This window comes from Suricata suricatta, chromosome 14 (genome assembly GCF_006229205.1).
Source record: "Suricata suricatta isolate VVHF042 chromosome 14, meerkat_22Aug2017_6uvM2_HiC, whole genome shotgun sequence".
NCBI classification, from domain to species: domain Eukaryota; kingdom Metazoa; phylum Chordata; class Mammalia; order Carnivora; family Herpestidae; genus Suricata; species Suricata suricatta.
Genome location: NC_043713.1, coordinates 19,144,098 through 19,168,282, shown reverse-complemented (window position 1 = coordinate 19,168,282; position 24,185 = coordinate 19,144,098). Strand labels below are relative to the sequence as shown.

General features: G+C 39.3%; 1 protein-coding gene across 13 annotated transcripts in view; it reads right to left on the bottom strand.

Moving 5' to 3' along the window:
* Window positions 1-24,185, bottom strand: part of TCF4 (transcription factor 4) — a 350,902-nt gene that overhangs the window by 164,869 nt on the left and 161,848 nt on the right. For all 13 annotated transcript variants that reach the window (XM_029921438.1, XM_029921450.1, XM_029921434.1 and 10 more), the window contains one exon: window positions 8,014-8,078. In XM_029921438.1, the coding sequence (XP_029777298.1) occupies window positions 8,014-8,078 (65 nt within the window). The remainder of the gene's footprint in view (window positions 1-8,013; window positions 8,079-24,185) is intronic.

Here is a 24,185-nt window from a genome sequence, read left to right as displayed (position 1 = left end):
TGAATTAAATTCCTAATCGTTAGTGGTTTTATTAAAATCCTCCAAATATGTTTTATAAGAAAAGAGAAGTTAATCCAAAGATTCTAGTAAAGTTTCCATTTGGATACCAGGATTCCATTTTTTCTTTTTCTGGTGTCCCGTAAAGCACTTCAAAGAAATTTCAATTTTTTTAACACACTCACTGTCCTGAACTGTTGTATAAAACTTGCCTGTGCTTCTAACCCATATAAGTCATTTCACAAGTGAGTTAAATGCCATAATCGAAAAATTATGGAGTCACATTTAAGAGCCTGAGAAAGGTATGGTTTCAGAATTTCACTCTATGTAGTTCTTGTATTTTCGGAAAACTAATTTGCTCTCTGAAGAATCCAAATTTATGTAATAGCAAACCATATTCTGCCTGCATTGCACAAAAAGCAAGGCCCAGATATAATCTATACATTTTTAAGAGAGTCTTCATGCTGTTGCTAAAATGTGAATTGGCATATTTTACCCCAGCCTTTTCACAGGGAAGCTTTATTGGTTTTAATGAAACTACGTATGCTAATTTAGAGGATGGTGCAGAATGGATCATGCATATAGACACAGGCGGTTTACTTAAAAATAAGAACAACCGAAAAGGGCCAGGCAGTCAGGAGCCATGTGGTCCCCTCCCCTCTCCCAACCACCCCCATGGGTACAGAGCTCCAGCACATCCTGGACAGGCCTGAGTGAAGCTACTGTTCTAGGCACCATATTAGGCCCAGACTCTCCAGTGGGCCTGGAATCTACCAAAAGTGGTTTTCCAGATGGGGTGCAATATAGATCTTTGAGCCTAGAAACCTCGTCACAGGTTGGGGCAGCAGGGAATCCACACTGGAAGAGCACTGGCTTTAAAATCAGATATCTTAGAGTTCAAAATCTAGATCTGAGCTCACTGGGGTGTGACTTTAGGCCTGCTTGCTTTACTTCTCTGGGCTTCATTTTCTTAATCATTAAATGAGGACAATAATTTTAAGCACAGAAGTGTATACGGACACCCAATATTAGTTCCCAGGCTTCCTCTAGATTGAGCTGGAATAACTTTAAGAAATCCATTCATTTTGATATCCACTCATCAGTCGCACGCAGGGTGTGCAAGGCCTGGGGAGGGACCAGACCCAGTATCTCAATGACCATGAGTGAGACAACTTTAAGTGTCACAGCTGCATGCCAGACTCAGTCGGTCAACCACTGATGGTCAGTCAGCCTCGTGAGGACTTTAAAAATAATTACTAGAGCAGAGAGAGGACAATATGAGAATCTAGAGAAACTCTAGTTATTACAACAAGATTAATCTAAGAGCGAGCAATACAGACATTGTCATAAGGTCCCAAATTTCAGCAAAATACTACAGTTTAGTTTGCAAGGAAACGTACCTATAATTACCTCCTTCTTCCTGCAATTAAAGCCTTTCTGACCATTAGCCTGAGCCATATCTGTTTTTCATTTAATAAATACAACTTAAGAAACGTGAAGAATGCTTTAATGCTTCCAGTTCCCTCCAGTACCATATTTAATACAAGGACTGTTAGCATTAAACTTGTATATGTATGAAGTATTTAAATTACCAGTGCTAAAATATGAGCAATGAAAGAAAGCTTTTTACAGAACAATGTCAGCTATAAATTAAGATGATAAGATGTTTTTTTTTTTAATCACTACTTCAAAAGCATGCATCATCAATGCACGCTAAAACCATCAAGCCAAAGAGTACTGAGGAAATGGGCTATGTGCCCTGTGCTAAAGTATGAACACAATTGTTTACTGATTGCAAAAAGAGAAAGATTTATTTACAATAGGAAAAGTCTGGGGGTCCCCACTTTCACCAAACATCATCAATAGCAGCATAACTTAACATTATATGCCTCCGGATGGAATATAATATGAAGCACACAGCATCATCAATGACATGCTCAGGCCAAAAATGTGTAGCACCCATATGAATAAACCCTTAGACCTAATTTTCAATCTGTAGGTAAGACAAGTGATAGAGTAATAAATTAAAAAGCACCACAAAAAGAATAAGCTGACAATTCTAGATATAGGAATATTTTTCAAGACAACTGGCCTGCTTTCTTTAAAGTAAATATCATTTTTTTTAATTACAGGAATTGTTCTAGTTTAAAAGAAATTATAAAGAGACACAGAAACCAAATACCATGCATGAATGCGATAACTGAAAAAAAAGCTACTGAGGACATTTTCATGGGAGGACAATTTAAGAAATCTGAATACAAATAGGGTATTAGATTAGGAAACTATTTTATTTTCTTTTGGGGTGTTAATAGCATTTCAAATGGCTAAGTGTTTTTAATTTTAAAAGACACATGAAAATCGAGGGGTGAAATCTTATTAGGTCTGCCACTTAACAATGGTATGCTGAAAAATGTATGTATACATTTCTATACATGAAGCAAATATAATATTAACAACTGTTTAATATAAGAGCTGGGTATATGACACTTCATTTTGGTTTTTTTTCAACTTTTCTAAGTATTTGAAAATTTATTCTACATAAGATGTCTAAAATTATTTTAAATTAAATAAATGGAGCTTGACGGGCTCTGCTCAGAGGGCTGCTGGCGGGAGTTGAAGGGAAAGCATGTAAGAACCTCCCTTGTTTTTCTCCATAGTACCTCTACATCAGCAGAGGGCCAATAAATCCATACCTGCTCACCAACCCGATGAAAGAATGGCTCCGCTCTCCCCTTTGGTGAGTGTTGGTGTGGCGTTGGGTGAGGTCCACCCACAGCAATGCCCCCAAAACAAACAGGCTGCTGGGTGAAAAGCTGCTTGGGACCGGGTCGCAATGACACACACACAGTAAACACGGGCCCCGCGATGTCTGAAGTCACCGTGCTTATAAATATCTGTCCCACTGTCCTCACTGACATACTCAAAAAGGATGGGACTGGATTGGGACCTTTGGCTCCAATAACATGCCCACCGGAAACACAGAACATAAAAGCCCCTCATCATCTCCGTTGGGAATGTTCAGGCCTAGAACACTGAGACCATCACTGCGCTAGTTAGTACCCGGCGCCCAGGCGGTGAGTGGCGAGTGACTCTTCACGACATGACCTGTGTGTCATCCCAGGGTCTGAACGACACATTAGCAGGGCAAACTTCCAAAGGACTTTCTCTGAGAGAGTATGGATTTTCTTATTTTTGTAGGCATGGAAACAATGCTAACTAATGGTTCCCATATATTGCCGTTCAGACTTCCCGGTCTCAAAATGATTCCTAAACGTGATGCTGGGGGAATAAACATTAGGTTATCACAAGTCTCACCCTGCTAGGCACAGAGTACACAGAGTTCAAGATGAAGCCAACGCGGCCCCTGCCCGGTAGGAGTTTACAGAATCTTGGTGGAAATCAGCTTTCAACAAACACAAATCATGGCCAATCCCAGAGGCACTCTTGGAGGGGAAGTGGAAGGCACACACAGGCATAGTGCGTGGGTGGGAGAGGGCCCTAGGAAGAATGCATTGGGCACGGACTGATTTACCGTCCACTACGAACAAACATTTAAGTGTGGTGTCAAAGCAAAAAACAAGATGTACTCCTGCTTCGACAAGCTCCAAGCAGCCATTTTTTCTAAAGAACAAAGGATTTCATGCCTTTTTTGCTTCTATTCTTTCTATTTTGACTTTAGATAGGGAAAACATAAAGGGGCCAAAAGTTGTAGAATAAGTCACTTCTAATTCTGTATCGAAAATAAAAATAATCAAAAGAAAAACAAGCAGTTCATAAATGTGGAGTTCATTTCAGAACCAACTATAATGTTTAATTTCAATGACTCAAAACCAAAGTTTATGAGCAAATCAAATTTCATATAGAGAAGATCTATTTTCTATAGAGTTTCAAAGTTTCTGGAATTTAACAAAAGTATCTGAGATTAAGCCTAATTCTTAAATCCCATTGGTTTTAAGATCTCAACATCAAACAACTTTATCAGCAGAGTCCTATTTGATTACTTGCTGAGAAAGAAAAAGAATGCAGTTGAGGTTAGAGCCTTGGACTTCACTAGAGAAAACAAGATACGGGCTGGGACATTCAGCTGCAGAATTTTGTATAAAGGCTTCAAGGCATCTCTCTGATTTTCAGTAAATAATTCTCACTGCCTTTTAAATGAAGTACTTATGCAGTACATTTCCATGTCTTGAATAATCATATTAAGGTAAGAAGTCAAAAAAGCTCTTTCAAGGTCAGTAGGAATACCAGATTTTGAACACACCTTTAAAATATGGTATATTCCTATCGAACATTCTAGGAATTCATCAAACCTACCTACACAGTAGTACATCACCTGGGGAACTGTCAGAAGAGCAAAGACCCAGCTCATAAGATTCTAATTTAATTGGTCTCAGGGTCCAGCTTTCCACAGAGTGTACACACACACACACACACACACACACACACACACACACCCCATGTAACTTGCCCTGGAGATACTAATGAAACGATCGCTTTCGATCTGGACTATATCCCAAAAAGGAAAGACAAAAAATTCCTAATAATGAATCCTGAACTTTCAGTTAAGGAGAAAACTTCTACTTTAATAACAATCATTTGTGTTGGCATCATCATTCCATTCAAAACCAGAAGATCTCGGCAAGATTAAAAAGTTTGCATTCGCCAAACTTCCTTTTCAAAGTAGCAAACGAGGCCAAAAGCAAATGACATTTTTTTTTCCCTTTTGTGATCTTCATGCCCATTAGGTATTAGCCAATGGTTATCATTTAAAGGTTGGACTATCTTGCGAAAAACTTCATTTCCGCTCATTTTCATTTCTGTCAGACTTTCCATTATAAATTTTATTTTCTCTGCCAGTAAAAGTAGTATGAGGTTGCAATTTGGCAAGAACATTTTAAGCCTGGGTGTGATTTCCGTACCCCAATTTGATTTAAATTAGTTTTGCCATATTTAGAGAGGACTAAAAAAAAAAAAGTCCATTTGGCCGCTTTGCTTTTTGTCTATTGGTTCATTTTCTACACCATTTTAAAAGTCTGAAAAAGTTACCATGTTTATGTCTGATAATTTTATATGGAAATGCATTAATGAATTCATATTGCTATTTTTAATGAAAACACCTTAATAAAGAACCTGCCAGCTTTTTGGTTTTTGGCTAAAATACTATTTTTGAAAAAGCCACATGTCTGTCACTCTCAGTGTTAAATCCTCAAGAGAGACATACTCGATACGTGTATATATTTTTTAACCTGATGCATTTTTGAAATATCATATACTTCAAAATAGTAATTTACTTCTCCGGGACAGCATTTTGCTACCTGTTGCTTACCACCACTGTTTCTCTACAGCAAACAAACATCCGGGACAGGGTTGAGCATGCTCCCATGTTAACAGCGCTCATCTCTCCAAGTCCACAGGATACATTGTTATAATATGATAAAGCTGCTTTTGGAGCTCCTTGGGGCACATCATCTATAGGATTTCCACCCAGCATCTCCAGAATGTAGTAAACAGGAGAAAACAAAAGCTTCCTTTCCCCGAAAGCCACTCACCTTACCACACAGTGGGGGACCATTTCAGCTGTGATCTGCTACTTAGACTTGAAGCCCAAGGTACCCGAGACTCTGCCTCTCTTTTTGGTTTGCATAGCTGGTGTTGGAGACGGGCATTCAAAAAACAATTCGGCACAAGAGAAACAGTCACTGGAAGAGACACACTGTGGTCTGCTCTGTTCTCAAATTTCACGGAAAGCAGAAGAAATTCATAGTATGTGCACCGTTCCTCTCCAGCCCCTACTTTCTCAATCAGGGAATTTCCAAAATTGGGCTCTTTTATTTATCCTTAAGTGCTCACACTGTTATGGATACTGCTGAGACCATGCTAAGCACAGAGACAGTCGGTTCCTGCAAGGCTCACGACCACGAAGCAGAAATAAGAATGACAGAACCGCCACACTCCACAGCTACGTTAGGAAGACTTTTTAAGAAAAGCAGATGCACTCATGCTCCTATACACAACAGAATTTCCTGGACAGGAATGTCTCAAAATGAGCCTCCCCAAGGCCCAGAAATTCAGCCATCACACACCAGCCCGTCCACCTCTACTCCGCCCTCTGCCCCCTTCCACTCCTCACCTTGTGTCTGCCAAAAAAACAACTTCAGTTTCACCCGAGGGAAGTATTTCCCACAAACCGAGGGAGGGTCTGTGTCCCTGCACATACACAGACAGACTCACGCGGTCTGGATGGTGCTTTAACAAGTTAAGGGGCCTCGCGCTTACTCAGCAGAGGAAATCTTTGTGTCTGTGAGGAATCACGCCAATTCCTATTAGTAAGAAAGGATACAGGGCGAGGAAGCCTATTCTCTCATTGACCAGAAAGAGAGGCCCGGCGAAAACAGAGACCTCTGCCATGACCATCTGCGAAAAGGAAGGATGTTGTCAACTTTCTTCTCCCCCAAAACTCGAATGACCTCTGCCTTGACCCTCAGAAACCAGATACACAGGAACCGGCTCTTCTGCAGGAATTGGGAGCTTTACACTAGAGACTCAGCACTAGGAGGCTTGTCGCCGAGCTATCTGCCCCGAACATTTGCACTCACATTCCAAAGATGTTTCCGTTGCGCTGGAATGGCTGTAAATTTCTTGCCTGCAGAATTCTTTCCAAACAAACTGCCATGAACTGTACTCTGCAGCCTGTGCAGCAGGAGTTCTTAACCAAGCACCGGCTCACCTCATCGCAACCAATCTTTTAGATGCCGAATAGGATTGAATTGGTGGCTGGGCCAGAGGAGGCAACTTTAAAAATGCAAATATATCCGGGGGGGGGGGGGGGGGGAATAAACCTCCACCAGAATTCCACCTTTAGTGACATATGACTGATACATAAAGGTAAATCCTTCACAGGCTCTGTTTAATGGCTAAAACTAGTTGCTTACGTTTTCCAGGATATATTAAACAGGTTGTTTCAAAAATTCAAAATTGATCTTTTTTCCCCCCTGTCACTCAAGAAAATGGGAGGGTGAGAGGGTTCCAGAGAGCAAGCATTCCTTTTCTAGCACAAGAACAAGGTACATTCTGCTTGAACGAGCAATAAAACAGTAGAAGGCTTTAAATATTAGAGAGGATTATTAAATTTTATCAAGAGTTTTCCCAAGTAACAAACCAAATGCACTTACAAGAAAGAAAGTCGAAATCCCACACAAAACAAAAGATTTCCAACATATGATTAATTCTGATACTGAAATTAAAAAGAAAACATCGATAAAAACTCAATTATCTTAAAGCTTACACTTGGGGCTCTGGCTCTCATTTTTAGAACTGGGCTTTTCTCTGGGCAGTGAAGAGTGTGCAAATGCACAGTGCACACACAGACAAACACACACATGCTATACCTTTGTACTACACTGGAATTTCATTATTTAATTAAAGTACTCTTATTTTTCTAGCTCACGCATACCTCCCTTGAGACGGCTTTGCTCTCAGCCTGCTGGCCTTGACTTCCAGCCAAAAACAATTCAGAAACAAAAAGGGACAACAAATCATATTTTCACAGACATTTTTATCCCTCCATACAACCCTGTTTTCACACAACATCATACAGCCCCTATGAAAACTATAATTTAGGGCAATAACCACCCGAACCCAGGGTCTGACACACGGCTGCACGGAGTATTTCTAGTGTAAGAGATTCTTAAGTTCTTAATTGCAAATAAACTCTTTTGACAGAACCACTTTAACGGACATTGCTGGTTTGCAAACAGTGCCACTGGTACCGGCTGATGGATTAAAAAATAAAAACACGTCCGTGAACGTAGTTCTGATACGGCAGGGGTCTAGAGACAGGGTGTTGATTACTTCCAAGCTCTGTGTTATTTCGTTACTTTTTAGAAGAGAGAGGCATCGGCAGACTCTCAGAGCGTTTTAGTGCCACAGTCTAAAATGCATCACCTAGTTTACAAAACAAACCGATTTACCAGGTTAATTCTCTCAACCCTTCCCCAAGCAGAGAGTCTCTCTTACCTGGTGACAGCCTTGTAAGTTCGATTCTCTCCCATAAGAGGAGTATGAGCCCCTTTCTGTTTTACCTGCCAAGAGAAACGACAAAAAAAAGTGTAAATTACATTTTTCCTTTAAAAAAAAAAATCTCCAGGTAACAGACATCCACTTCTCTTCCCCGATGTTTACATACGTAAAGTAGGCACTACTGGCAAATGTATGCAAGCAGGAGAGGGAAGAGCACTTCCTCACTCTGGCTATGATAAACTGGAAAAAAATATCCTTCATTCCTATTCTTAGCCAAACTGCTCCACACTTCCAAAAACTGTCATTCCAATGGCCTCCACTTTCTCTAACAAACAAATTGTCAGCCCTTATTTTCACTTTCTTTCTCTCACAAAATTTAAACAATTTCATTTTTATTTACACAGCAGGCAAATTATCTATGTAATGACCCTAGTCTAGTAATTCCCATTGATTATATTGACACTTAATGGTGAGGCCAAAGCTAATCAATCAAGGCTCTCCAGATGGTAAATATAGCAAAGAAACGACTCAAAATTCTGACTCTCTCTCTCTCTCTCTTTTTAAAACTCCCTTTCCCAGGGGTACATCCCCATCATAATTGAAATGATGATGGAATTTACATGTGGGAAAGGGGGCTTATGAAAAATTACCCCCTCTGAACCCAAATTCAGATTCTACCCACTGACCCAGTGGAACAAGGAGTAAGGGAACGTCAGTGTCTGGTTCTAATTCTAACAACTCAGTTTTTCTCTGTAGATGGCTCTACAGACATGTAGAGAGCCTCAGATGCTATTTGGTCACATCTAAGGATAACATCAATCTGCTCATTTGTTTATTTTAGAAGTATGTTTAGCCTTAATAATCTGCAAGGGAGACAATGAAACCACATCACAAGAGATCTAAGCAGTAGAATTTAGTGACATATGAAGAGTTAGCATAGAAAATTGATCCATATTAGGAAATTAAAAAGGTCTAGTGACATGACTCAGTGCCCAGAGCATAAGCCCCACCCCAAGAGGAAGGGTTATTTCTCTCTTCAAGAGTAGAGTTTAAGGGTACATAGTACTTTATACCCAGGACTCTACCATTCTTTTTTCCAATGAAAAGACTCAACACTAGTATTTTGAGACAATGAATTGAAATCCTTCTAAAATTTACAACCCCTAAGTTTTCTTCCTTCAATTCCAGTTAAAATAAATGTTATAAGTAACAGTAGTCATTTTTTATCTTTTGGTTCAATGACAATGCTATTAGAGTCTACCTTCCTGACAACACACGAAGAACATATCTTTAATAAATCCTCTATCTTGTAAAAAGTATATCTTGGATCTACGTCACTTTACACATAAAATGGAAGAGGTTTTTCAAAAAAAGCCAAACCTGAGTCTTAAAATTTCTCTCTCAGTATTAACTTTTCTACTAGCTTCAGTGACTCTCAGACTTAGGAAGGCACTTCTCCACCCTCCCCCCACCCCTGCCATTTCTGGTATAGTATTCAGGGCAAAGCAGAAAATCAATGTCCATATCAGTTTCAATTCCAATGAAACAGGATACCATCTCATAGACTGTCAGTCATGAAAGATCTAAGAGAATAACTTTCATTGTATGAGGATTTTACATTGAAGAAAAGATGCGTTTACCCGGTCCCGAGGCATAAGTGGTCATATACATATGTACTCTTCCGTGTAAGTCATATGTAAACTACTCTTTAACACTCTTGATAAATACTCTTTAATTTCTCTTGATAAATATTACTAACAGAAAAAGCTTAACCTTTATGAGCTATCAAATGATGTATGTCCTTCTTTATGCTCTTACTTCTAAAAAGCTTCAATACAACCACCACAGAGTTCACTTCGATGTAATATTCACTTGTTTAACAATCAGAAAACCAAGTGGAGTAGGGAGGTAGACAGACAGACAAACAGAAAGGTAGAGGGATACAGGAGAATTTACTCTGACTTCCCAGGAAAGTGAACAGATACCTAGGTCTGTTTGGGTAATTTCTAAAAATTGGATTGCAAAATACAGTAGGAAGGAGGAAGGGTTACCTAATTTTTCCCTAGAAGGAATTGCTGAAGGGATCCCCTATAGAATTTCGTATTATTTCCCACCCCAACTCCAGCACAGAGACCTGGTTGCTAGGACTCATCTCAATTCATATACATATAAGCTGGGGCTATTCCTTCCATTATTTTAAAGGTAGGGGAGAGAGGGAGGAGAAAGGCAGGCGGGGCGGGGGGGGGGGGGAGAAAGAAAGAGAGAGAGAGAGGGAAAGAGAATATGAATGAAAATACATGGGAGAGAAATAAAGAGAGGGAGAATGAAATGAAAAGAGCAAGGGGGTAGGAAGGAAGGGAGACAAGGAGGAGGGAGAGATGAGAAGAATATGAATTCACGCGGCATCGAGTCCCCAAAGTACTCTTGGCTACATAGACCCAGCATTCTTTACTATCATATCAGATACAGACTGCTTAATCTTAATTTTGCTTGTTAAAAAATATTTATCCAGATACAAAAATAAACCCACTGCAAATTACAAGTTGTCAGGGTTAAAAATCTACTCCTGTTTGTGTGGGGGAGGATAAGAGACCAGCATAGACATGAATCATTCTCAGTAATTTGAGTGTTTCCATGACATCAATGGGCACCCGTCCAGGACTCTGTCGAAGTCTGCGAGGTACCAAAGAGGCAGCGCAGCCAGCAGGAGGCTGGGAGGTGCACTTTTTTTAAAAAATTTTTTTTTAGGATCATTCTCCTTGTAAAGATTTCATCTGTAGCATCCACTTTTACCATCAAATAGATCGCTCCAGAGATCATGAGCGAACACATTTCATTCTGATAGTGTAAGCCTTTAACTTTATTACATCTTTTTGTTCCCAAATTCAACTATAAATCTGCCCTGAGAACCCAAACCCTGGTTTGGGAGCAAAATAATCAGGGACTGTGGGTAATCCCAAGCACCTTCTCCAACAGACTCTGTCTTATCCCTATCATTTGCTAATGACAAACAGCAGCCATTTTACAATGACATCTCAGTTTCTAAACAATATCTATATCTATATATCTATCTATATCTATCTATATCTTTTGTGTAAACTGTCCATTAAAAATTAGCTATGGTTTTGATGCTGATTTTCTACTCAAAATTCACTGGAACATTTGTTTCAAATAATAAAATTTCAAGAGCACTGATAATATGTTTGAGTAGGATTCTTAAGTGACTATCCGTGCTCATGAACACAAAAGCCCCTAACTATCTGCGTTTACTCTATGTCAGGCATGGATTTTTGTCACTTATACCTACTGACTGGAGCACACAGCTTCTCTCCTCCTTTCTTCATTCTTCGACACTCACCTCCCCCCATCCCCACAACCACAATGAAGCTTTGAAAGAGCTAAAGGTTCTATTTTCCCAATATTTAAAAGAGATAGCAGTGACGAACAAACCCGGCGTGTTCACTGCGGAATTTTCGAGACAACCTCTAGTACGACGATGCGACAGCCGCTGCGGATATTTTCTGGCACGAAGACAATGGTGGCAGTGCCAAGCCCCATGGCTAAAACTACTCAAAAGAGGCATAAGGGTAGCATTAATCGCTCAAGTCTTTTACTGCATGGAGTGCTGCTGTCCATATTTTAGAAACTAAAAGTACCCGTTAGTAGCATTTGTTGTGTGCCCATAGAGGGGGGCGGGGGGAGATTCTGAAATATATACCAGGAACCGATCTTGTCAGGCACTTGATTCATTTTTATACCTAAAAGGACCAAATGTTAAATTTTGCTGCTAGTAATGATTTGCCTCGCACGAAACGAATGATATGACCTAATGGAGTACACTGAAGGCTGAATGAAAGCTTATAGGGAGGATTTCATAAACTAAGTCGACATATTGGCTAAACAACTTTCTTCTGCAGAAATGATGTATACAAGGAACATATAATACTATGTCACAATTTTTTAAATTAAGCAAGAAAAACGCTGTAAATGAGCAGACCCAACATCCGTCAATCAATCCTTCTGGAGACAAAGGAGATCAACGCGCAGCCCCTTCTCCAGAACAAGTCGGCATCTACAGTGAGCAAACAATCCAGAAAGGCAACACGTGTTTTGACCAAATTGAACCCATAAGCTGCTAAAACCTATATTTAAATTTGACTATTAAAAATGGCAGCAGCTGATAATCAATAAAGGATTCCCTTGCTTCTTCTGTTGCCCGTGAAACACTAACCTAAGCAGAAAATATAAGCTGCTTCTGATTTTTTTAAAGGCCAATATTTTTGTTGATCTATTCCATAAATCCTTTATCTTGCTGCCCTGGAAAGATAAGGGGGAAAAAGTGGTTTTTTTTACGTTTAGGGGCAGTATTGTTAACAAATGTTTATATAATTCCAAAGGTAATACTTTTATATTCTTACATCACTTTCCATTTGACTTCTAATTGTTTTTCTTTCAGTATATCCATGGTATCCTATTATAAGGGAATGCCAAGGGAATTAGATGAGAAGGAAAAGATTACCTGAAGAAAACATGATCTCATAAATCCATTCATGTACAAGGATGTATCCAAGAAGTATCACCTTTGGTAGATTATTACACCTGGACAATTCTAATCCACATGGAAACACGAGAACAACTTACTGATAATATGATTTCTGAAGATAAGCTGTGGTTGACCAGTAGGGTAATAACAAGGTCATGTTTGGGTTTCTGGCCTTTCATTCTTAAAAGGTCACTTTAAAATTTGTGTATAAATGGTAAGTGTTTCACCCACCATTGAAAATGGCGCACCTCTACCACTGCAACATATCATCCAATGAAAAGCCTTAATGAAAAATTATCTGATGCTTCAGGACAAGCCAAGCAAGGCTGTTTCGCTGCTAATCCTCATTCTGGGAACTGAAGAATGAGCCTTTTGTTCCCTGGCATCAGACTAGGGAACTCATCATAACCATGTTCAGATCAGAATAAATCTCTGTCCCCAACCCCAACCCATCCCCAGTTACCCTATTAATTTTTTTTTGCATATTGAAAAGACTATTTCACTAAACAATGACTGAAATTTTTGGTGGCTCTGAAAACGTGAGTGAGGTTATTATTTACCCTGCTCGCTTTCATCTTTTCCATGCTCACTTTTCCCTCCTTTGCCCAGAGAGGAAGAGCTGAGCCCTTGCCATGTATTACTGCCCGCTACACAAAGAGCCTTTGCAGACTGACGTATTCAATCTGCACAACAACCTGGTGAGGCAGTAATACAAACACTATTTCATAGATGAGGAAACTGAGAAACAGAAAACTGCCTAACGTTACAGAGGTACTTAGGTGACCTACCCAGGATTCAAACCCTGGCAGTTTGATTTCAAAGGCTGTGCTCTTAGCACTATTCTGTGCTGCTGGTACTTAAACTCCGAGGGAAGGGGGGGGGGACCACCTATAAATAAGCATGAAGCCCAATATTGAAGACTCAAATCCCAGAGCTCAAAACACTCATGAATTTGATATGAAATTAATGAAAGTGTCTTATAGGTGGTGATAGTTTACATTTACATGGTGTTTTATCCCTAAAAGGTCTCTTGGTACTTTACAGCTGTGCAACTGATGGACACCAGAACCTGTGACATCATACAATTAACTGCAACCATCTCCATGTTAACTTGAAGCAACTAATCAACAAAAACATGGCAGCAAACTGCACCTGTACACATTCCCTATGTGAGGAATATGACTTTGTATTACGATGCACAGAGAAGAATGAAAGGAAAAATATAATTATAATATAGGACAACACAGAATCATTTATAAGAGTCTTCTCTAAAATAGAAACCCCACAATAGGCTCCAAAAAAACAAAAGGAAGGCTAATTTAAAGGACCTAGGAAATGTTACACGCTATTTATATCCCTCCCTCAGAAATTTGCATTATACCCTAGCATGTTTAAAGCGTCTGAGAAGTCCTGCAGTCCAGACATTTAATTCAGCTTAATATCATATTTCCTAAGCTTACTTGAACACATGCCTGTCTCCACCTTTTTGTCGCTTAATACAAGTCATGAGGGACTTCATGAGCTACTATTATAAAAAAGAACTTAACACTAAGAAAGTATTGGGTTAATGTAGGTTTGTAATTTTCTATGAAATAAATAGTAAGTCTAAAACTTGGATGTGATTTTAATTAAATTGATCTTAAAGCATTTTTAACTTTTGGTGATGTTTCTATGCAGATACACCTTTGTTTGCTCTGACTCACTGGTCAACTTTAATTACCCCTGGACTTTGACTGGCGGTGCCAGCCTGCATCTGCAAGAAACCCGAAGTTGACACTGTTCTTCTGATGTCTACAATTCAAAGAGCACTGCTTCTCTCCCACAGAATCTTGCTGCACCGGGGGCAGCTCTGTCTTCATCTATAAGCATTAAAAAATCCCAATTTAATAAATTTTATGCTAAAAGAATTACAACTCAATTTCAGCAGATAAACCAGTCATTCCACATCCTAGAAAATTCTCTTCTTCCACTTCTTCCTGAATTGAGACCAGATAGAAAAATGGGGGGGGGGGGAAGATGGCTATGCACATGGCTTGCAGCAAGAGGTGACAGAAGTCGGGGGCTACCCTGTCCCCAGAAGAGACCTGCATCAGTCCTCTTTCAGGGATGTGCTTCCGTCATAAACACAGAATACTCGGTGATGATCTATAGCTCTGATCCTGGAAAATGATGAGTTTTGGCTGCATTTTGTCACTGATTCACCTCATCTCGTCTAGACACTGTGCTGCTTTCAAAACAGTGGGTGGACTACAATTCCAGCCATGCCGACTATCTTGAGACGCCACCAAAATTCTTCCTTTTGGGAACTGTGGTTCAGAATCTATATTCGATTCTCCTTAAAGCACTCCCATCTGTAAAGCACTGTATGGTATGCAAAGTAACTCAACATACATACTTAGGACAACACACCCTAAGAACTTCTTAGAGGGGCATTTTCCTCACTAGTTTTACAGATCTGTCACTAAAATAAAGAGCAACTAACTTAGACTAGTAGAAGATGTTATACAGATATCAGGAGATGAAGCTAGAACATAAACTTCCAATTTCAGTATCAAAGTCCCTTTAGATAATATCCCACTTCTCTTGAAGCATTCTAGATATAATGTACCTGCTGTGCTAACAAAGATTCCCCCACCTGTCTTCTTCTCAATGTGTACCACAACTCTCCCCTCAAATCATAGTGACTCCATTTGTAAGGCAAGGAGTCCTCAAGTCCTTTGATGGGTGAAAATGTTAAAATGGATAAGGCACTTTGAATGACCATCCTCTGGCACACCAAAAATTACCTTCTAGATGCAAAATAAAATGTACTGCCGTACAATTATTTCCCGTGCCCTAGACAACAGCCAAAATAAGCCCCTCACTCGGTGTCATGCTTAGGAGAAGTACACACATTATCAAATTAAAGCACATGAGTTTTATGCTTTATTTTCCAAATGCAGGAAAATCTTTCACTGAAAATAACGCTAATTCCACAGAGTGTGCAATTAATCAACATAATCACGGGGATAACTTAGCTGTTTGGGGAGGTGTGTCAAATAACTCTTTAAGGCCACTAAAGTGCCACTTCAGCCACCAGAGTAATGATTTTCTGAATCAGCAATTTGTACAAGGGTCCCCTGGAGACCTGAAGGACTAAGGGCAACCCCGAAATCACTCAACTTACCTCTAATGAGTAACTTACCACTGGCTTTATGTGAATAAGATCTTAGTAGTTCTGCCTCCCCTGTTTTATATTGTTCCCGCAGTTTGTGTGCATGATGATTGGCTATAATATGACCACAGTAATTAAGGGTTTCTGCGGCCTCTAACGAACCAACATATGTATTTGAAAGCTTATTTTTTTTATTTAAGAGGTATCATTGTTTTTCTATAAAAATGAAGAAAGATCAGTCTGGCACTATATACCACAGGTATCAAAGCAAGCAAAATAAAGATTTCCACTAGATTCATAGGACAAAAGGAAGACACAGGATGGGCTATTCTGGGCAAAGAAACCTGCTGATCATGAGAACCATTAGCAAGAAGTTTCTAAAAAACAGATTCCTGGCTTCTCGACCCCAGGGTATCTGCATTCAACACAGCAGAATCCGGAATTCTTTTTTTTTTTTTAAATAAAATTCCACTGGTTAGTCTAACAAACCAGGGATAACAGTAACCAATTTAAAGTGACAGGCATAGCCTCTAAGGTTAGATGAAACTCCAGTAAAGCTGCTAGCCTGGTGAATAGCAACGACAACAAAAAACAGATTACTACCCGATCCCACCTATTAAACTGGACTTAAAAAACAGGCTCTGTCGTCTGAGGGTCATTGCTCGGGTCATGATCTCTTGTGAGGTTCAAGCCCACGTCAGGCTCTGTGCTGACAACTCAGGGCCTGGAGTCTGCTTCCGATTCTGTCTCTCACTCTCTTTCAAAAGTAAATAAACATTAAAATTTTTAAAAATTAAAAAAAAAACAACAACTGTTGATCTCTGGGGTCCTTTCTGACAGTTCTATTTCAGAAATCTTTTCTGGCAGCCTACTTGGCCTTTAAATTTGTTCATCTCCACTAATGAAGACTGGTTGTCTTAAAGAAATTAGTCTCACATACCTATGTATATTCTTCTAACAAATGACAGAATGCCAAGACTTGACAGTCCTAGAGGTGAAAGGCTGCTCTCCTTCTACCAGCCCCACTGGGCACTGCTCTGAACTTGCCCTTTCCCCCATTTTATCCCAAGACAAGAGTCACCTTTACACTTCAGGACCAACCTCTAGTGAACAGAATTTGTTAAAAGGGCCCTTCCACCCATGTATTTATCCTTTTCCATGCTCTACTGAAGGCATTCCAAGTCCATATAGAGGGAGAGAATCTGGCCCTTTGATCCCTCTGGGGGAGACGTGTGACATTTCTGGTCAGATGCATCATATGAGTAAAGATTCTGTTGCCTGGCTAAATTTTCTGGAATTCATCAGCAAAATTTAAGAAAATCTAGAGCTATGCTCCACCATGCAAATCACTTTTAGCAACAAATATTTGCTGCCCGTTAAGATGATGTTCTAATAGAGTCTTAGTATTATTAAGATAAAGACTAATACTGGCCAAGCTCTGAGTAAAGTGGAACAGAGTTTAGTATTATGTTTGTTATAGTGTCCACAAAGGAAAATTACATAATTTAGCACTGTGGCACACAGGCAATGGCCTCGGTTTTTGAGTTGAGTCTACAACTAACAAGAGTATCATCTCAATGAAACCACACACACGTTTGATATGGTACCCAAGACTGGACAAAAGGAAGACGGATGAGAATTTCATGAAGATTTTAAATACCATCCAGACATGTGTTGTGAAATATTATATAGGCATTATACTTACATATATACACGCCTATATAAGTAACATTTAAAATTTTTTTAAGTTTTAGTTATTTAAGTAATCTCTATACCCAACATAGGGCTTGAACTCAGGACCCCGAGATCAAGAGTCACATGCTCTTCTGATTGAGCCGGCCTGGTGCCTCCATTGTAAACCCCAGATGGAAGATAATACAAATGCCGTTAATATGTTAGATCTATTAGATGACCATTTCTCCATCCCTAGCACTGAATTACACCAGGTATATGTTTCCTAAACACACATCACTGAGAAGCTGGGGATAATAGCCCAAAATTCAAAATACACTTCAGAGCATCCAGTGAGTAAGAAGACTGCTAATTTTTGAACCTGCTCTCCAAAATCAACTTTAAGAGACAGGCCCCACCACAACCAAAGTGGAAGGTATACAGGACCAGACTCCTCAGAGTCTGACTCCTCCGTAACACAAGTCACTGTTAAAGGAAGATGGTGGCTCACAGATAAAACCACATGAACCACTGAGTCCCACACTATGATGTTTAAGGAAAGCCTCCTAGTTACTGAATACATGAGCACGACCGTATCGGGAGAGGAAGGCAAGAGGCACAGGAAGGAAGAGGAGAGGTTGTAGGAAAAATGGTCAAGGCGGAGAATGGAGGAAGGACACGGGGAGTGGTCAGTATACAAACCTCATACTACCAAAAGAGGCAAGAAAATCAAATATATGACATGGAAGAGATGTTTACAGACAGCAATTTTCAGTTCTGAAACTTGCAAAAGTGATCATCTGAATGTCTGCAGAAGAGGTCCAAAAACCGTGAGATATGAAAATAAATATTTGTTGGTGCCTCTGTGTACCATGTGTTGGCTGCTGGTACATCAATGACGGACATTATTCTCAAGAGGTTAAGGCTTTCGATGGTTGAAATGCTAGGGAGCAAACACAACAATGTAAGGGGTATAGTAAGTGTACTGAAAAGCACAGAGGAAGAGAATGCCTAACAGAACCCCAATGCGGAAGTAGGCAGCAATAGGAGAGCCATGTATATGAGTTTCCATGCAAGGTGGTATTGTAAGTGATTTAGTGGCAACTTGATATTTGTTAGAATACAGTTCACAGTAATCTGACAATGTTAAACAAATGAGAGATATTTATATCATTTATTCAAAACAAACTTTAAGACGACTGGTACCTAAAATTGAAAAACAGAAACCTGGAAAAAAACTTAAATGACAATTCCCCCCTTCCTTATCTCTACACTCTTTGATCGTTCCATATTTGAGAGAACTGGTCTGGGGATTTTGAAGGCAATAGCTTACAAATCAGAAAAACTTATAATGTGAGACGAAAGAGCTGCAAACATCTAATTGTGACACAATTACCAACCTGATTCAATCGAGTCCTTTCAATTGAAGAGCTATGTAGAAACCACTTTTACATACTTAATTATTATAAAGAATTTGGTGAAACCTTGTCAACAAAAATCTTTGCTATTTTAAATACATACCCACTACACGGAGCCATGGGCTTCACCACCAGAACCAAGACTCCATCCAAGAGGTGGTAGAGAGGCCAGGGTGTTCCCCCCGTGAATGCCCTGGTGGAAGTTAGTTAACCCCATGACCGAGCGAGAAAGGGACCATTGGTAATCTGCTCCTTTAACATCTCCCACTCTACAAACAACAACCAAAAGAGAGAGAGAAAAAAAAAAAAAAGAGGTTCTGCCCAAACTACCATTCTCAAAGTCTGCCAGGGAGGATAGCTCAACTTGGTCTGCAAGGAAACTGGTCTGCAAGGAAACCAAAAATGCTTCATAAAGCGTCACAATGTAAATCTATGCTCATTTTCCTTCACAAGGCAACTGAAAACTATTGCCAGTGTCAGGGAGTTTTCTGCTAGGGATTATCTACCACATCCATCACCTACAAGGGTCATATTACAAAATTCAGTGATTTATCTTTCTTAAGTTCATTCCCAACTTGGTCAAACAGCCTTCTTCATAAGTGTAACAGTCCAGGAGGAACTATGAAAGCAACAAAAATACAGTCAACGTAATATGACATCAACCACGTAGAAGTTCAAGACTGACATATACTCTACATGTTATCTGAGCTATCAGGAGTCTATTTAGCAAAAGCAAACAAACGAATTTTAAAAACCCAAAAAACTTTATTTCCCAACAGAAACAAATTAGCTGCCACTCTTAATATTAGCCCACAATTTTGTAATCACTACATATATATGATTATTTTTATAAAAACGGAAAAACAGAACACACCAAAAAACCCACGGCTGAAAAGTGAACCAAGAGCCCCACACACCAGGCAGTTCCGATCTGAGGGGCCAGCAGAGGGCGCACAGGCCCCAACAAGAGCTGGCTCTGGCCAGCCACCACCCAAACTCCCTAAGCCTGACTAAAATTTGAATATACGGGGAGGGGGGAAAAATCATCCTATCAGTGGCATTAATAAAATAAGTGTACTCAGCCTAGGATCAGTGAGAAATATACACAAGTACACTTTCTAATCAGACTCTGATTTTAACAGAGATTTCTTAGCTGCCTCATGGAAAGTTGTCCATTAAAAGGATGTAATTCTTCTTTGTATGGAAGTGTGGCTATATCAGTTTTCAAGGTCACTGTAGTTTTTATAGTTCTACACTAAGAATGATCTGTAATACGTGAATTTGTAGAGTAATTTAAATATTAAATTTCTAACACATAAATGCACATGTTCTGATGAGTATGTTAGGTTAGCTTTTGTAAATGGAGTCTCTTTCGGTGTATTTCCATGTGTCATATACAAATCTACTAATGGATTTTTGTAACCCTAGAGCAATCAAATATCTATCATTTTTATGGTTAGATTAGATACATAAGTTACTTACTTTTACACTTATTTGTGCTTGATTACTTGGGTCTCTGTTACACTATTTGGGCTTACAGAAGGTCATTCTAGAAGATACCTGTCACCCATGTACATGTATGTACAGAAAGGGACACTGTATTCTTTTAAGGAAATTTTCCTATGAGTGCAAAAGTCACACGCTCCTCCTAGAGCTTTCTAAGCTTGTGATTCCAGAAACCGTATCACAATTTGAAAAAAAAAATGAATTACCTCATGAAAGCACCAAATTAAAATAGATGTCAAATACTATAGATTTGATGTTTACACATAAAAATTAAGTAATCCATAGGATGTTCACTGTCTAATTTCAAATAAGTTGGAATAAACGGAATGTGTGCGTTTAAGTTTCAAGATGGAGAGCCTGCTTGGTAAGATAATTAACAGCCACTTGTCCATCCACCTAAATGATCAATTCAACCCCACATCTACTCACCAAATGGAAACGACGAAGCCATGTAATATCTCCATAAGGTGGTTTTATTTTTCTTAAGCATTCTCAGTAGATTAGAGAGTTGAACCTAATTTACAGCATCCACAAGCCAGGTGGCTTAGGTTACATGTAGGTCACGATAAATAATACTTATCCTTTGGCTGATGTGGCTACACCATTTCTGCATAAGTTAAAATGACGATGTTTTATTATTCCTAAGCACTCAATTCCGAAATGTTTGCACAATCTGTTAAGTCCAGGCAAATTTAAACGATTTTGACATGCAGCCTGCTAAGGCCAGTGACGGGGATAATGCCTCTTTACGTGGGTAAAATTCTGTGGCATATAGGTCACTCTCTTAAGGGGAATCAACTGTGTGCCTCTCCTTTGCATTTTCCACCACAATCCTTCATCCTGCAGCCTGGAGCTGAGAGTGAAATGCAAGAAAGGAGCCGAGTGCTCAAAGCAAAAATCTGCTTCCAGGACAATCCATTATATCTGACAAGTTAAATGTTCCATGGTAGGCCATATGGCACCAGAGCAGGCCCGACGATGGGAGAGGGGAACTCGGCAAATGCATCACAATTAAGGAGTTTGGCTGCAGACTTTACTTTGAATTACTTTTTTTTTTATTAAATTTTAAATGCTGTCCCCCCCAATTTTTAACTGAATCCCTTTTATGAGACAATTTCTAAAGAAGTCCCACAATTTCTTGCTCACCTTGTGACTGTGGCTACTGAAATTTAAAGGCTGAGGTACACGTGGCCATTTTTATCAAATGGAGTTTCAAAGAGGAAGACCTGTCGCCTCATTTAAAAAAACCTCTGGATAAACAGTGTGAAGACTCTATCTGTTCCCCAGATTAGGATATGTAAATGAGCTCGGTCATCAGATTGGGCCATGTGAGTGAAACTGATAGAACATTCACTGAAATCAGTTTCCATTCTTAGTCAAAAAAATCGTCAAAGCTGTACAGTCATAATTGGCATGTCCCTGTTTCTTCAATGGTATGCTTAATATTTAACAAATTAATGAATTCACCGACAACCACCTCAGGTGAATTTAGCTCCTCCTAGCAGGGCACCAGAAAGCAACTCTGCCTAAACCAGCTAATCCCATGTCCCAGAGACAAGTCTCACAGGCTCTCTAAGACACTCATTAAAACAAGGTGTTTCGTGATAATAAATATTTGTTGTTAGAAAGAACGTCAGGTAAATAATATCTGGACCATGACCAAGGTGTGCATGTACTGCATTAAAGAAAGGAACATGAAAAGACCAAAATGGTATCGGTATGCCATGGTGTGCCACCATTCAGTATGCATGCTTTTAAATAGAGGAAACAACTATTCTTATTTCTCCTGAAGAATTCTTGGGAAGAGAACTGGACCCACGGTAAAACTTGAAAAAGCTTCCTACAAAAGTATCCAAATGTATCTGGTCCAGTGTCTAACAGTGATTTTAACACCCTCAATTCCTGGGATGACACATGCTTAAGGAAATTTATATGTAATTTGATATGTAGGTAGGTATACACATATATAAATCGTAATGGGGAGGTTCTTCTAAATAATAGTGATTATCATTCAAGTAGTCACACTCATTTGCAAACACGAAATTCATGATGATTGAAAGAAACATGTATGCATCTTACCGAAAGAAAAGATGCGAAGACTCATTTCCCTGAACTATTTTCACTCTCCATTTCTCCAGAGGGTCACTATTTCCCTCAAATGTACCCGCTTCTCCCTTAATTAAGAATAACATTATTTCAAGGAACATATCCAGGCACTTTATAAAAATGGGTCAATTTTTTAATGTATATAATTAGTAACACATTTTCTGGTGGTCCCAAATTTACTGTTTGTTAATAACCTAATATAATCTTAAATTTGCATCTCTCTTATTTTTGAATTTGAGACAGTGCATTAAATTATGAAGATGGTGTGCGGGTTAAGAACTGGTCGTTTGCATTAAAAATCAATTGTCATAGCTCTTTGTTTTTATCAAGAGCTTTCACATACATGCTCTTATAAGCTTCGTCATAATTCTGTTAGGTAGGTATCATTAACTCTGATCATTAATTGTTTCATCCAATAAGTAAGGAACAAAGGAGACTCAGAGAGGTTAATGTATTTGCCTTAGAGCACACAGCTATGACACAGAGCCACACCTGCACAAACCCACTTCTGATGTCAGCATTGTATGGTCACACCATGCCACATACTTGAGGAGGAAGTATGAGCATTACAAAGATTTGTACATGTTCTACCTTTTTACCTCTTATCGAAGAAAAGCAGCCAGGTATTCTAGTATTGCGATAATGCACCGTTTGAAAACGGTGCCAGAATCCTAGGCCTGGGTTTTCTAGGAGGAATGAACGCATACTCAACACACAACCACATATGAACACACTCTCCCACACACACACTTGTGCAATGTAGCCATGCACACCTCGGCACCAATGGCGTGCACTGGGCCACTGTGTGCTGTAGATCCTATTCTGGGTATCCAGACCCACATTTTTATTACTAATTAAAATGTCCAGATGGCAAAATAACACCTGATCTGAGGGGCTTTTAAGTACAGTAATTGTCAACGCTCAACTCCTACATTGTTAACAAATTGGAAAAATTGGTCTGTATTGAGTTTTACATGTTCTGTTTCCAAACCAAAAGTGAAATGCAGTTACAAGTTTAATAATTTGAGCACAAAAAATGCCCACATGAAACTCTCTACCAAGAAAAAGGAGAAAGATCTGCCATTTAAATCATTACAATTAAGAAAAAGCCTGTGAACTCCAACAGACCAAATGCCATATCATTGTAATACAGTTGTGTTTTATAGGGGAAAAATGAGGTTAGAGCTTGCTAGTCAATAGCTATTCAATCCTAACCATTTCATGAGGCCTTTCTCTGCATCTTTTGTTTTATGGGTTCACTAAACAAAAACCAATTAATTTTTAAATGCATGTGTCTTTTTCTTTTACATTTTTATGCCACATATAGGTACAGACCTTCATCACAGCAAAGACATTTATCATCTCATCTGCTTTTTAAACATACAGATTCTAGGCTGACCCCTGAAATTCAGGCAAGGCCTTCCTTCATGAATAATATACTTGGGTAAAGGACAAATGCTTTTAAAATGGTTTAGCAAGTTACTTCCTAATCCTAAATGGATTCTGTTTTTCTCAAGCAAACATTTTTGCAAATATTTAGGCTGCTTTGATACGCAAATGTTCTCCCAAACATTTCCCCCAGCCAGCCACTGAAATCTCTCCACAGACCCCAACCAATGGGAAAGTTTGCAAGGGAAATATGAGAAACAACTGGTAAGAACCATTCCAGGAACCCCGGATTCACTGGCCACAAACAAATGTTGATTTTGTTGCAGTACCTGAAACAAGACCTTGGGATGCTTTAGTGAAACTACTGGAACGTTCTCAGTCA